The sequence below is a fragment of the Gadus macrocephalus genome, chromosome 13 (genome assembly GCF_031168955.1).
Source record: "Gadus macrocephalus chromosome 13, ASM3116895v1".
Classification (NCBI taxonomy): domain Eukaryota; kingdom Metazoa; phylum Chordata; class Actinopteri; order Gadiformes; family Gadidae; genus Gadus; species Gadus macrocephalus.
In genome coordinates, this window is record NC_082394.1 from 18,798,589 (window position 1) to 18,813,199 (window position 14,611).

At 44.5% G+C, this 14,611-nt stretch overlaps 2 protein-coding genes across 6 annotated transcripts in view; one reads left to right on the forward strand and one right to left on the reverse strand.

Moving 5' to 3' along the window:
• Positions 1 to 2,823, forward strand: part of LOC132470603 (contactin-4-like) — a 104,303-nt gene extending 101,480 nt beyond the window's left edge. For all 5 annotated transcript variants that reach the window (XM_060069341.1, XM_060069340.1, XM_060069343.1 and 2 more), the window contains exons 20-22: positions 364 to 476; positions 570 to 738; positions 2,404 to 2,823. In XM_060069341.1, coding sequence (XP_059925324.1) covers positions 364 to 476; positions 570 to 738; positions 2,404 to 2,495 — 374 coding nt within the window. In that variant the 3' untranslated portion in view covers positions 2,496 to 2,823. The remainder of the gene's footprint in view (positions 1 to 363; positions 477 to 569; positions 739 to 2,403) is intronic.
• A 5,326-nt stretch (positions 2,824 to 8,149) lies between these two features.
• Positions 8,150 to 14,611, reverse strand: part of LOC132471013 (band 4.1-like protein 1) — a 71,762-nt gene continuing 65,300 nt past the window's right edge. Inside the window, exons 22-28 of the mRNA XM_060069975.1 lie at positions 12,222 to 12,299; positions 11,472 to 11,531; positions 10,778 to 10,873; positions 10,254 to 10,334; positions 9,350 to 9,507; positions 8,898 to 9,124; positions 8,150 to 8,193 (exon numbers count right to left, since the gene is read on the reverse strand). Of these exons, the coding sequence (XP_059925958.1) occupies positions 8,150 to 8,193; positions 8,898 to 9,124; positions 9,350 to 9,507; positions 10,254 to 10,334; positions 10,778 to 10,873; positions 11,472 to 11,531; positions 12,222 to 12,299 (744 nt within the window). The remainder of the gene's footprint in view (positions 8,194 to 8,897; positions 9,125 to 9,349; positions 9,508 to 10,253; positions 10,335 to 10,777; positions 10,874 to 11,471; positions 11,532 to 12,221; positions 12,300 to 14,611) is intronic.

Consider the following 14,611-nt stretch of genomic DNA (forward strand, 5'->3'; position numbering starts at 1 on the left):
ACCACCGGCGAGCCAAAATTGGAATGTCTGGTTCTTGACGTGCTTAAATGGGTCGCGCTGTTTCTATCTTATTATTGAAGACGGCATCAATAAACAAGACATTTTAAAAATGATTAAAGGAACTAACTATAGTTTGAGCCACAGCCAGCTCCACACATCTTACATTTTGGCGTGCCGTACTCAAAGGAAGCTACTCCGGGTGTGGTTTTGATATTTGAAACTCAAGACATGCTAGTGCTATTGGTAGTGGTATTGAGAAACTCAAACCACAGCCCCCAGCCAGATGCTGTTCCAGCCCCCCACTCTCATGCTTTCACCATGAAGCGCTGTATGCTTTTCCTTTAACCCTGTTTAACCCTGCAGCCCCTAGCCAGCCCCCGGCCAAAGTGATGTGGAACACGTCCAACTCCAAGATCATCGTGAACTGGGAGCAGGTCAAGGCCCTGGAGAACGAGTCGGAGGTCACTGGCTACAAAGTGAGTCCGGCCCTCTTAGCCTTGCGTGCTTTCAGCATATGTTGCCGTGGTTACCAGGCCACCCTGACACCTCCCCCCCCTCTCCGTCTGCAGGTGCTGTACAAGAGGAACCGACACAGCCCCGCCAATGTCATGGAGACCAACACGACGTCCGTGGAGCTGTCTCTGCCCACCGACGAGGAGTACATCATCCAGATCAAGCCCTTCGGAGAGGGAGGCGAGGGCAGCAGCAGCAGGCAGATCACCATCCCCAGGATAGCAGGTCAGTGGCACTCCGCTCAGCACCACCGCTGATGGCATCTCTCTCACTGGAATCCATCTCGTCACGAAAATCGACTAAGTGGGTTGTGAGCGATTTTCAGATTGGCAAGGACTTTATAGGAAAGTGCTTGTGGAACCGTCCAGTATTTTCTTTTGTCCCAAAATACCACTTTAGTAACCTAGTTTCTAGGGGTGGGAAAGATAATCGATTCTTCGATGCATCGCGATTCTCTCTAGAACGATTCCGTCTCGATGCAGATAAATTAATTATAGCTGAATTTTCCTAATCGAAAACAAAAGAAAAATAATAATAATAATTTAACTTGTTCGCCTGCTGCAACATTCTGTTCGCCAGAGGGATAATTTTGGTAATTTTAAAATTATTTAATTAATCTTCAGTGTGTATTGGCCAATCTGATTTGTCTTGACAGGATTGCGATTCAGCCTACGTATAGCATGCACGCAAACTCACAGCCAGACGCAAGAAATTCTAATTCAGGAGCAGCTTTTACTTTAATGACATAGAAAATAAAGATTAGAAATAAAATAAAACGGAACCGTATTTTTTACATTATTCCATATTGTGTTGTAATGCAAGCCGCATTGATTATTGCAATTTGCATAGAAAGTCATATTTGTGACAAAATCTTTCTCTCTAATAAAATATTAGATAAGTTAATTCATCTGTTGATGTCTTTAATGGTCATCACAAAAGTAGGAAGTGATTAGCAAACTCTGAGTAGCAAACTCAGATGTATATACTGTATATATTTTTGAAAATCACGCATGGAAATGTGCATACATTTTTTTTTTTGCATCGAGGTGCATCGATAATCGCTTTAGAATCAAATCGTTGACCTCATATTCGGAATCGAATCGCGAGGTGCCAAGAGATTGTCACATAATTAAAGGGCAATAGGTTTTTCTGAAAATGCATTGGGAAGTATTGTTCATATCTGCTGTTTTTGAGGATGGGGGGCCATATTCAAATGAATGGTCGTGAATGGATGACCCCTGTTCTAATGGTAAGGTTTGCTTTGTCTCCGGGTGGACACTGTGTTTGAACGATAAATGTCTGAAGTCCACTTGTAAGTAATCCTTACAAGGGAGGAAAACAAAACAGCTAAAGTATGTTTTGTTCTGCACACAGAATTCCTTAGTGTCTAGATGTAACGTAAATGTTGAAGATTGAACAATGTCTTGTACAATCTATGTGAACATTGTCAAAAGATTCGCGTTACCACCCATGACCATTTCAGTCATGCAAGTCCTCACTCAATCCCACTGTCTCCCAGAGTTGACTCGAGAGTTTGTGTGTTCAGACTGCTGCAAACCTTGAATTTGTAAGCATGACCTTATCTGTCATCATTGCAAGTTTTGTATAGAATATATAGGTGAACTGCTTTAACACAAAACAATTAAAAAATCCTACCGTGAAAGTAGTAGTGTACTAGAACAGTATATATATGTGTGTGTGTGTGTGTGTGTGTGTGTGTGTGTGTGTGTGTGTGTGTGTGTGTGTGTGTGTGTGTGTGTGTGTGTGTGTGTGTGTGTGTGTGTGTGTGTGTGTGTGTGTGTGTGTGTGTGTGTGTGTGTGAGTGTATTTTTCCTGCAGTATGAAGACTAACAGCAACGTCCTTGTCAATGCTCCCTCTTTTTGTCTCAGGTCCCAATGCCATTGGCTCAGCGTCCAAAGTCTCCACGCTGTCTGCACTCAGCACAATAGCGCTGTCGTTCACAGCCCGGACCTCCTTATGACAGACCAGTGCACCCGGCTGGCTCTGCACCTGACCCGGGATGGGTGGTGCGTGGTGGGGAGGGTTGGTGAGGAAGGTTGGTGGTGAGGGTAGGGGAAGCTAATAGCTAAGTAGCCCACTCTGACGTAGTACCTACATCTCATTCATTTGAGTTTTAACGGGCCAAGGGAAAGACATGGTGGAAATGAGGAGGGAAACATCCAAACATACTCACTCACACACACACACACACACACACACACACACACACACACACACACACACACACACACACACACACACACACACACACACACACACACACACACACACACACACACACACACACACAGATACACATGCACACACACACAAATCAAAAAGAGGGATTGAGATGCTAAGGGAGAGGTATGTCTTGACTCTTGTTGTTACCAAAGCAGCTTTCATAACAAAATATTAAAAAAACGTTCCAATGAAGAAAAAAAAGACAACGAAAACAAACGTCCGTCATTTTGTATGACAAACATGGTTGAGCTTTTATAGATCTTTTCTGTTCAATCCACTGGACATTGACTGAGCCCTGCGTGTGTGGCAGGGACGACTGGGACGGATGTTAAGATGTGAACATTGGGCTAGGAGATCTAAACGGACTGGCCCGGGAGGGGCTGTGAATGTTATTTAGAAGTACGCTTCTTCTAAATTCAAATCTTTACTCATGGTATGTATAACTTTCCAGAATTAGTTCTTGTTTTGTTGTTCAAATGAAACATTGCACTTCAGCCATCCACATCACAAACACCTATTTATTTGTTGTCGTCAAGGTTTATCACTTAATGTAAACCTATTGTTTAAGACCTATTTTTGTCTCCACGGAGACCGCGAAACTCGGACCCCTCCGTCTCGTTGTAGCGATTGCACTGGCGATGCACCCCATATGGTTGCCCCATGTTTTCTTTCCGCGTATCTCACCTCTTCTATTTAACACGTCTTATTTCTGTAACTTATTTACGACCATGTTGTTAACCGCCCGCGTCTAGAGCTATTCTTTGCCTTGTGTGTGCCTCATCATACGTTTCAAAAATCCTCAGGTCCTTAAAGAGCCTTAACTTGTATGTATATCAACTCAAGAGGAAGGAAATGCAGAGGAAGTAGTTCTCAGTTTCTCTAGAGAGAGAGAGAGAGAGAGAGAGAGAGAGAGAGAGAGTAAAGCAACGGCGACGGAGCTGTTTACGTGCTCGCTCGCCCATGTGTCTATATATAGGTATTGTACTTGATAGGGATTCGGTGGGGCCAGGACTCCTTTGTATAATGCTGAGATTATCGAAGATAGATTGAGCGGCAATTTTTTTTTGCTGTTTGGCATGGGTTATTGGCAATATACGAAGCCTGGTACATTTTTATGGGTGTGCAATCTTAATAAAAAAATATTGCTGCTGACCTGTTGATTTTCCCAATAGTTTTCTGTGCCAGCGTTTGGAGCTACTATGGCGGCCTGCGGGGACAGTCTGTACGTAGCGTGTAGCGTGTAGTCGGGCTGCATTGTGGGCTACCGGCTACTAAGAAATGTAATATATGCTGTTTTGTACAACGTGGAATCATTTCTATGATGAAAAACGACTTGGTTTCTATGTAATAGGGCTTTTACATCATGCATTGCAACCTCACATCGCAATGACCGCCTCCAGTTTGAAAGCATAGAAGCATTGGAATGTTAGTTATTATGTTGGTGATAATAATGTGGGTGTATTTTTGGTCATTACTTGGTGATTCATCGTGAAATGATTTGTCATTATGGGGAGAAATTGTTTCGTTTTAAAGCGCCACAGCGTTTCTAATGTGAGACATGGCAAAATAAAGTTTTCATTAGCCTTGGTTCCAGTGTTTCATTGATTTAGGGTTTGACAGTGGGCCTTTTAAACTCTCTTGAGTCCTCTCAATACGGCGGAGTATCGTCAACAAAGAATCCCATCATGCATCTGGATGTACAAGCCCTATAACATTGTTTCAGGCAGTAGTAGGCGATGGCGAATCAGCATGACTGTACCTTTTCCTCTCTATCCCTCCATCTCTCCCTCTCTCTCTCAATTTCTCTCTCTATCTCTCTCTCTCTCCCTCTTGCCCAATCTGACCATGTGGACTGAACTGGCTTCGGCTGACATGTGAAAAGATGAACTCTGTTTCTGTATCTGTGACTGACAGACGGCCGCTCTCCTATCTGTGCTTCGGTCTCTTGTGTGTGTGGGGGGGGGGGGGGGGGGGGTGGAGAGAGAGAGTCCTACAGTCTTAGAGGTTCCCCTACAGTCTTAGTCTGATGCACATCTGGCCTACAAATCATACATGTGTTCACATGGAAGGTTCCCTCTGTTACTGTTGGTTGTTTATACTGTGTTAATAAAGATTATCGATTTATAGAACGTTGTCCTCGTCATTCATTTGATCTGTCCCGTGCTTGAGGTAACACAGTCTGCACCTCAGGGAAATTGCACTGTTTAGCTCAAGTGGTAGATCAAGGCATTACCACTGCCAGGATGGATAGGGGGTACAATTCCCACGGGGACTGCCCATGCTAATGATGTAGTCGTGGCATTGTCAGACACTTGGGTCAGTATCCAACTAATGGGTTGTATATAAATAACACACATTCTGTATGGTTGGTTCTTTGATTTTGGCCAGGAGGAGGCTCTAATTGAAGGGGAAGAGGGAATTTTGGAAATAACCGATCAACAACGGAGGAGCCAATCACATGGGGCCGAATCCCATCCAAAAATAAATGCATTTGGAGAAACGGAGAAGTCGCTATTTTTTTTGCTAAACACATCATTTCCATGCATGCAAAACCATACTTGTGAATAAGTGATAAGATAATATGTTTATTTTTTCTATTCCTTTTGACAGCAACACAGACCAGGTGAAACATCCCATTAGCCTAACGAGTTCTCTTGTTTCTGTCATTCACAGATTAGACACTAGATGGCGCCAAAAGCAAAGACATCCTTCAGCTCATGTGCATTCAAAGACTTGGGTACATGCAGATAATGCCTAGGTTTGGTTTATGTTGTTTCTAATGGAAACAATTCACACGTTTCAAATGTCTTCAATTACAGTTGTCATGTTTCGATTACTTTCTATGGGATTTTGAAGCAACAGGAAACATTTGAATCGTATAGCTAGAATCACAATGTGTCATTCTGGCTAATTTTGGTATCATCTAGAGACAGACTATTAAGATATGGACTTCAGTCATTCCATGAAACAGAGATTTGAATAATACTGAGACATTTATTTATGCATGTAGCTTTGTCATTGAGAATGCAAATACAATAAATAACACATCACCAAGCACTAGGGAATATAGAGCAAAAGTCTATCTGGAATTCAAAGTGGAAAGGGTAAACCATTAGTCATCTTAATGCGCATCACAAAACTAAAGAAAAAAACACAACCAAAAGGTGCTTGGTTCTGTTGTGAGCCTTCATAACGATTGCCTTTAATCTAATCTGATTACAACAAGAAGCAAATCCCTTGTCCTAACATCAACATCCACCCTGCATCACAGTCTCAAACTACACCTTTTACGTTCAAAACAGCTGAGGTGTGACCCATGGTCACATCTCAGTTTGATGAAGAGGAGGTCAACTCTTTCTCAGTCAACCTTGTTGTGTGGATTAGCAGCACTTTCAACCAAGCACTGATAACTGGTCATGGGCCTTTTCACCATTACGCCATCTTGGTTCTAAATGCTAGCTGGGTGGGGGGACTTAATTTATAGCCAAGATGGAACCAAGATGGCCGCATGTTTGTAATGACATGACTCCCTGCGTAAGGCACCCATCCATGTGACAGTTGTCCTATTACCTAGAACTCAAACCCTGCAATGAGTCAAAGACCAAACGACTTCCGGTACTTCAACTTCCACATCCTAGTCCATCAGGAGTGTATTAAAGTGTGGTTAATTATATATAGTAAAGGCCTTCCACACATTAACTCTTAGAGCACCATTAAATCTTCCCATTAAAAGCCCCCCCTCCCATGCTTACGTCAAATAATAACTTTATACGGTGTGAAAAGGTCCAATAATAGATCCAGTTCCATTCAGCTTTCTTCTGACAGTATCTGTGCTTCTACTGCAAATCCCCCCCAATCCTTCCCAGCAGCGGCCATTTCACAAGATTATTATTATACATTTTTATAAAAGAAAGTAGTCCAATCAAATGTACAAATCGTTTGGAAGGGATTTTACATACTCAAACACACACACACACACACACACACACACACACACACACACACACACACACACACACACACACACACACACACACACACACACACACAAACACACCAATAGCAGGTAGTATTTCCACATATGGTGGTGATGGAGGAAGGAAGAGAGGAGGTGGGGGGGAGTATGTTGAGTTATAAGGGGGAGACAAAGCCATGGTCCATTTTAGTGTCACACAAGCCTCCCTAATCTTACGTAAGTACGTTATCGGATTTGGTTGTATTTGACGTTCATAAAGAGTAGTTCACAGTGTTGCCCAGCGAGATCGATGGCGAGAGGATGGCAGTTTATTGCAATTTCGTATTTTTACACGCAGTGTAATTTACTGCTTGGATTGACAAAGGACAATGATAGAGCAACTCTGCTGAGCGAGCATTCCGTTTTTTTATATATATATGTATATAATAATAATTGAGATGAGCAATGCATAGTTTCGTATTAAAGGTTCTCCAGAAGTTTGTTTTCTTTCTTTTGTTTACAACCTCTAGCTTAAGTGGCTATGGAGTAAGATGGGGCTTTTGCGTAGGTCACACTACGAATTCAGGCTTTGCCTGTTGGGAAGTAACAAACATAAGCACGAAAAAACAATGAAGGAAAAGAGGAATGGGATAGAATGGGCTCCACACTCACCATTTATAAATACATATTACAACCGTATACACCATAACCACCATAACTTCTATCAAACCAAAAAATCCAATCAAAACAAAACACAATGTCCATTGTACATTCCTGTCATCATGGGCAACAGAGCAATGCTTATATTATCCATATATTATCCATCAGCATTAGCAACTCGCCAAAACTGTGACGTACAACATTGTGTTGATTTCATTGGGAGAGTTTTTTTATAGAGTTTAAGCGAGGCCTTTGTAGCACAGCGATGAACACTCAAGCTGCACTGCTGCTGTCTGCCGCCCTGGGACGAGTTGGCAGCTCTTCTTCCTCTTCGCCTTGAGTAACTTGGGGTTCTTTTGTAGAGAGGACAGCCAGGACCAAAACACTCAACACACCATGGACTTCCTCCGGTCTGCATTCATTGGTCAATATTACACTTAAAAACTCACGCAGCCCAAGATGACAGCTATTCATCACCGCATTCATGATGGCAAAGAAAATAATAAAATAAACATATCACCACGCTTCTCAAACAGATGAAACATTATATTATATAAACTTTCTCTATTATATTAAATGTAAATCATATATAAAAAAAAAAATCCATTCAGCACACGCCACTGGCATTTTTCGTTCACAACCGGTCAGATCGTTGACATGGAAATGAAACAGTAAAGGAGGAGGGGGCAAGCAGTATTCTGTCCACCGCAGACTCCCCCAGAGTGGTCTTGGTGTTGTCTTCAACAGTCTTTCTCAGCAATTTGCTATAGCGTCGATCAGGACCTGCTATTCATATCAAAGGTGGGGGAGTTTGCTTCTGCTACACAAGGGGTCGGGAGGATGCCCACTCCACAATGTTCTCAGCGCTTTGTCTGTGGTTCATCTAGACATGTCCGTGGTTAATTTTTCATTCCCTTGGCTATTGTTGTGACATGCAGATTATAATTATTTTGTCTAATATGATACACGTTTCATAAAGAAGCAAACACCGACATAAATTATCATCCTCTATAATTGTTAAAAATGTAAAAAGCTATAAGGACAGCAGTTGCTAATATATACTTGAGGGGGTCAAAACGATGCAGACGGCAAGCATTTCTCTCCGTTTGTCCACGCCCACACCCTGTAACAACGCGTCCTTCTCATTCGCCTCAGCTCTGCCTACTGACTAGGTCTGGTCGGATAAACATATTTCACTTACGATGTCATGTCAACTTGAGGAATCCAATACCATGGCACACAGGAGAAAAATAGTATTTGTGTGTGTGTGTGTGTGTGCGCGCGCGTGCGTGTGTGTGTGTGCCTGTGTGTTTGTGTGTGTGTGCCTGTGTGCGTGAGTGCGAGTGTGTGTGTGAGTTTCTGACGGCGGAGTCATACCTGTAGCAACCCATCGACTTCCAATACAAGCTATTCAGAGTCAGGTTATATATAAACAATAACAGCTGTGTCAGTCATGACAAAATGTCTGCGCTCTACAACTCAGCAGGTAAAAAAAAGGGTGGAAGAGGCGAGAGAGAGCGGTACCACTGTGATCCGTGGCACAGGGGTGTTTGGGTGGCTGGGGGCGGGGGTTGGTGGGATGGGCAGGTGGGTGGGTTGGCCGGCCCAGAATCCATTTCAGAGTTAATGTGGCCAAAGGACGGAGGACAACTGCTATGGAGGAGGTGGGGACGGAGCAGGGCCGTCTGCTGGGGTCCAGTTCCAGGGGTCCATTCACGGCCCTTGGGACGGGCGTCCGGGGGGGATCAGGACTGGAGCGAGACGGGGACGCACAAAAACCACACAGGGGGAGATAAAAATACATTCAAATTAAAATAAAGTACAAACAGAAGCTCGACTCTCATGCGATTCACCACAGGAATGCTTCATCCGCAATGAAAAGTTTGGTGAAGCGCAAACTATGGAGTATTGTTTTTCCCCTGGAGCTCTATGTTCTTCTAGGAGACAGATTGCCCCCCCCCCCCCCGCCTCTCCACGGATGTAATCTCTCTGCACAGAACTGCTCGGAGCCACATACCTCTGCGTTCCTCTTGATGTCCTCGGTGGGGGACTCAGTTTCCCTGATCACCACCGCCTTGGTTACCAACATGTCTGGATGCTGCTGCTTAGCCTCCTGAATGGCCATGGCCAGAGCCTAGGTGGGCGCACACACACGCACACACACACACACACACACACACACACACGCACATATGCACACAAGCAGACACACACACACACACGCACAGGTACACACACACAAAACGATTACATCGATCAAGCGGCTCTCTGGGAGCGGTTAGAAAACACGCAACGCTCTCAGGGAGTGGGAAATAAGCAGTGAGACGGTGGTGGTTGAAAGGAAGGGACGGACAATGTGTCAGAGGAGAGGATAAAGTCTCAGAGAACAGGGAGCAATTGAAAGGTAACATCCACCTGGGCCCTCTTACTTTCCGGGGGCAAAATAGAGGAAGAGCTTCACACCCTTTTTAAAATGTCCTGCTGAGATTTTTCTCTTCCTTTGTCAGATCTGGCGATTGCATCTTGGATGGGGGGCATTTCAATAAAGGCCTGTGAAGCCCAATGGAATTCTAATTATGACAAGGCATTGGGCAAGTCAAATTAATTTCACTTGACTAGAGGGCGCTGTAAAATCGAGTATCCCTTGGGCGTTTCCAACACATCGTGAAAGTGAGAAGAACAGAATTCGACAAAAACGTTGGCCTACTTTTTCAATTTGGTATGTAAATATTGACCTGATTGCCTTATCGGGTTCTGTGTGGACAAAACGCTGCCCATGGTGTCCAAAGTGGGCAATGGCTAACACAATCAAATGGCGGGTCTGTTTTCACGGGACAACATAATGAACAGTCAACACGGTTTGAGAGGTGTGTTCCTTACCTGATGTTGATCTACATCATCGTCTCCGGTTATAATGATCCTCTTCTCGATTCTGGTCTCAGAGTAGCCTCCTTTCACAGTCTGGAGGACAGGGATTATATTAGGTTCCGCCTGCCAGGGACTACACTCGCTCAGTCCCTTCTCATTTGAATCACACAAACAGCCAAAAGGCAAATTAGATTCCATTAGACTAGTCCAAGGATTTTAATTCCAACCAAATCCAATAGAGGGGGCCGAAGACTTTACATAAAATCAACTTAATATATTTTTACACCATAAAAACAAATCAGTATCCAGTCCACTGCCATTTAGTGTCATTTCACATAAAAAAAAGACTCAAACTGTGGTGGTGGTGCTAAAAACATATATATACATATACAGATATATACATATATACATATATACATATATATTTAGAACCACCTGTTTTATGATATAAAAATATATTTATATATTTATTTATTTATTTACTTATTTGGGTCCTATTGTTGTAAGACCAGAATGGGGGTATTGGTGACTGTTACCTTGGTAACTTGAGTGGTGGTCGCTGAGGTCACGTTGTCGGCGGTGACGGTCAGAGGAGAAACGATGGCCTCTTTGCCCAGCGGTCCTTCTTTTACCTGAGGGACAGGTGAACAGAGTCACACAACTAGCACTACACAGAGACATACGCACACACACACACACACACGCATGCACACACGCACACTTGAATACAAACACACGCATATACACATGCACACCCACTTAAATGCAAACACACATGTATAACTACACTCAAATGCACAGATATACATGACATATGCACACACATGTACACATGCACTCTCAAATAGACACAAACACACATAAATATGTATGCTCAAATACACACACAAACGAACACTCTTGAACCATCAAATACACACATACTGCAGTTCAGCAGCCAAATGCCAACCGACAGGCGACCGCAGACAAACTCTCAGCAATAACAAACAGAAACTATTTGAGCCAATGTTCCTGTGAGACCTATAATCACATGCATGGACAACAATGCTGGCATATTAAGCTTTGACATTTCTCATGTGCCATTCATCCAGTGGGCTGTTGGGTGCAGATTACAGTTATGACACAGGCAAGGAAGCAGTCTGCCAGCCATTGAGCTCTCACAGCGGAGGGGAAATGGAACAGCAGCCACTGCCATTTTGTCAAGTACAATTCTCATGCAAATATACATACCGGGGAGCCATTTTGTTTTAAGATTACAGGGGCCTCCTTGCGGCTGGCAGTTCTGGACTTCTGAGGAGAAAGAGAGAGAGGGACGGAGGCAATTATATTTTAATCGTATAATTTCAGGGAGAAAATATTAAGTAATTATAAAGACGTGTTTTCGTTTGAAATGTTACCAAATTTGGGAAGCAGGCATAGAGATAATAAGGCTGAAGGAATACGTTGCAAAGGCAGATAAGGGATCGCATCAGGAGCAGCACGCACAATAGGAATATGTGAATGAGATTTTGAGACAGAAGTCAGGCCAGTGAAATAGCATGACCACTTGCAAGGCAAAATTAGTATTGTATATTTCTTTAACAGGATGCTGTGCCATAATAATGCAGACAATCTTTGTTCCAGGAAATAGGGTAATGTCTAATGGATCAAGCATTCCACAATGCATTGGACACACCCATTGTGCTAATGGTAATAAATTATAACAAGACATTTGCTTTATTTATTTGCAGCACCACATGCAGACAATATGGGATTTTGGTAATTTGGCAATGTAATTAACAACTAAGCTACATCTGTTGTCAGTTTACACAATGCCTCCTTTCAAAAATCCACAAAAGCAGCATTTCAATGTTAAACAGTGCGACACAATTCAAACTCTGAGCCCCTGAAGTGAGAGACTCACTCTGACATGCAGACAAACAGGGAAAACACGAGCCAAGCCTTTGTTCCTTTTGAGTTAAACCATCGAGGGACACATACCATGTCTCCCTCTGGTGGTGATGCTGCGTCAGTGCAGGAGACCATTGTCTCCATACAGTTGACGTCATCCTCTGTTTGCTGCAGATACACACACAGACGCTACCGTTGATCACTCTGCGACTTTCATTTATGACCCCCTACGTTTTCATCATCGACTCACCTCTGAGCTCATACATCAAATACCCCTTCAAGATTATTGTCACAGTTCATCTGGTGCATTCGCTCAAAGCAATTTTAATATGGCACCTGTGGGCCAGCCTCAGAGAAAAATCCTGCCTCTGGAGATGAATGAAAATTCCCGCCCGCTTTCATAATCCTCATTAATTTCCTGTCAAGACCTTAATCACTCCATAACGACTGCGTCATTCCATTCATGTCCGGTCAAAGAGGCTTTAATGTCTTTGAATTCCAAAGAATATATTCTAAATGTTCTAATTCATAGCCAATATTGAGGCTCTGGAAAGGTCCCAGCTGTTTCCATTAGCAGTTATTGTTCAATGACTTTGTGTTTGAGATGTATTGCCAAAGATTCACCACTAGTGTAAGGACGGGCGAAATGCTTGGCTTTCCCAAGAAAACACATTTGACCGTCTGCAAGCTTAAAGGGACCGCCTGGTCTGGTGTTGTATGGACCCCACCATACAGCCTACTCCTACCTCAACTGTACCAACTGGTAGGCGGACCAGTTGGTACAGTCCAGTGGTCCAGTGTTGCATGGACCCCACCATACAGCCTACTCCTACCTCAACTGTACCAACTGGTAGGCGGACCAGTTGGTACAGTCCAGTGGTCCAGTGTTGCATGGACCCCACCATACAGCCTACTCCTACCTCAACTGTACCAACTGGTAGGCGGACCAGTTGGTACAGTCCAGTGGTCCAGTGTTGTATGGACCCCACCATACAGCCTACTCCTACCTCAACTGTACCAACTGGTAGGCGGACCAGTTGGTACAGTCCAGTGGTCCAGTGATGTATGAACCCCACCATACAGCCTACTCCTACCTCAACTGTACCAACTGGTAGGCGGACCAGTTGGTACAGTCCAGTGGTCCAGTGTTGTATGGACCCCACCATACAGCCTACTCCTACCTCAACTGTACCAACTGGTAGGCGGACCAGTTGGTACAGTCCAGTGGTCCAGTGATGTATGGACCCCACCATACAGCCTACCCCTACCTTGACTGTACCAACTGGTACGCAGACCAGTTAGTACAGACCAGCGGTCTGGAATGCGCTGATTTGGAATGTGGCCCCATATTTCGTTAAAATGGGCCAAGTTACCTCCCCTTTCTCTGCCTTGCCCGCCCAGAGAAGTTGGCCCGCCAATGAGACAATTAGCTAAGACCTTGAGAGCGCCCGGGTGTATGTGTGTGATTACACACACTGTAACGCAAGTGTTGTACACTTCTTTGTTATTTGGATAACCATTCTGCTGTTGGTGTGATGGCGCTTAACACGTCGGTTCTTTGACGTCTCTGGTATTTCAACAATGAGACTGTAGTGGGGGTTATCTCAGCCATGGTTGAGAAGGAATTGGGGGAAAGGAACATGACTCCCTGAAGTACATGAACTGCGACACGCTGCCCGCCGCCCGCTGCCGAGAGGCACCACCGCCGCAGAGCACCACCGCCCAGCAGCGGGCAGCGTGCGGTTCAGGCTACTTCAGATTGATGGGCAGGTGGAAGAACCAGAGACGTCGGAGAACACGACGCAGTCGTTTGTGATTCATAATATCGTCTGGAGGCGCACACAGCTTTTGGCCCTGATAATATGTATTTTATGATATAGATATCTATGTATTATATGATATTATTTAGATATAGAGCTCCAGGACTGTAACGCAAGTGTTGTAGACATCTTTGTTATTTGGATATGTTAGGAGTTGCGGGTGCAGGCAGGCAGGTAGGACCCAGATGCAGACGGTTTAGGGAAAACGGCACATTATTTCCGCCAAAAGGCTAAGGCAAGGAACCAGGGAACTCAGGTGACAACAGGGAACAGGGAACACGCAGGACGGAAACACACCAAAACACGACCATGACAGTACCCCCCCCTTAAGGGTCGACTCCCAGGCGACCCACGACAAGCAAAAAAAACGAAGAAAGTCAAACCAAAATGGGTGGGTGGAGGGGCGCCAGGAGGGGGGAATCAAAACAAAATAAATGGACAGGGGCAGAGCGGAGGGGTGTCAGGCGGGCGGCCAGAAAACTGCCCCAGGGCATGGCAGGGAGCCTCAGGCGGACGGCCTGGGGGGCAAGCAGAGGCAGAGGGAAGGCGGAACCCTTCAGGAGGCCGGCGGGAAGGACGATGAGGGCTCAGTCCCTCAGGAGGCCTGCAGTGGCAAAGAAACCCCTCAGAAGGCCGGCAGCGGTGAAGGCGGAACCCTTC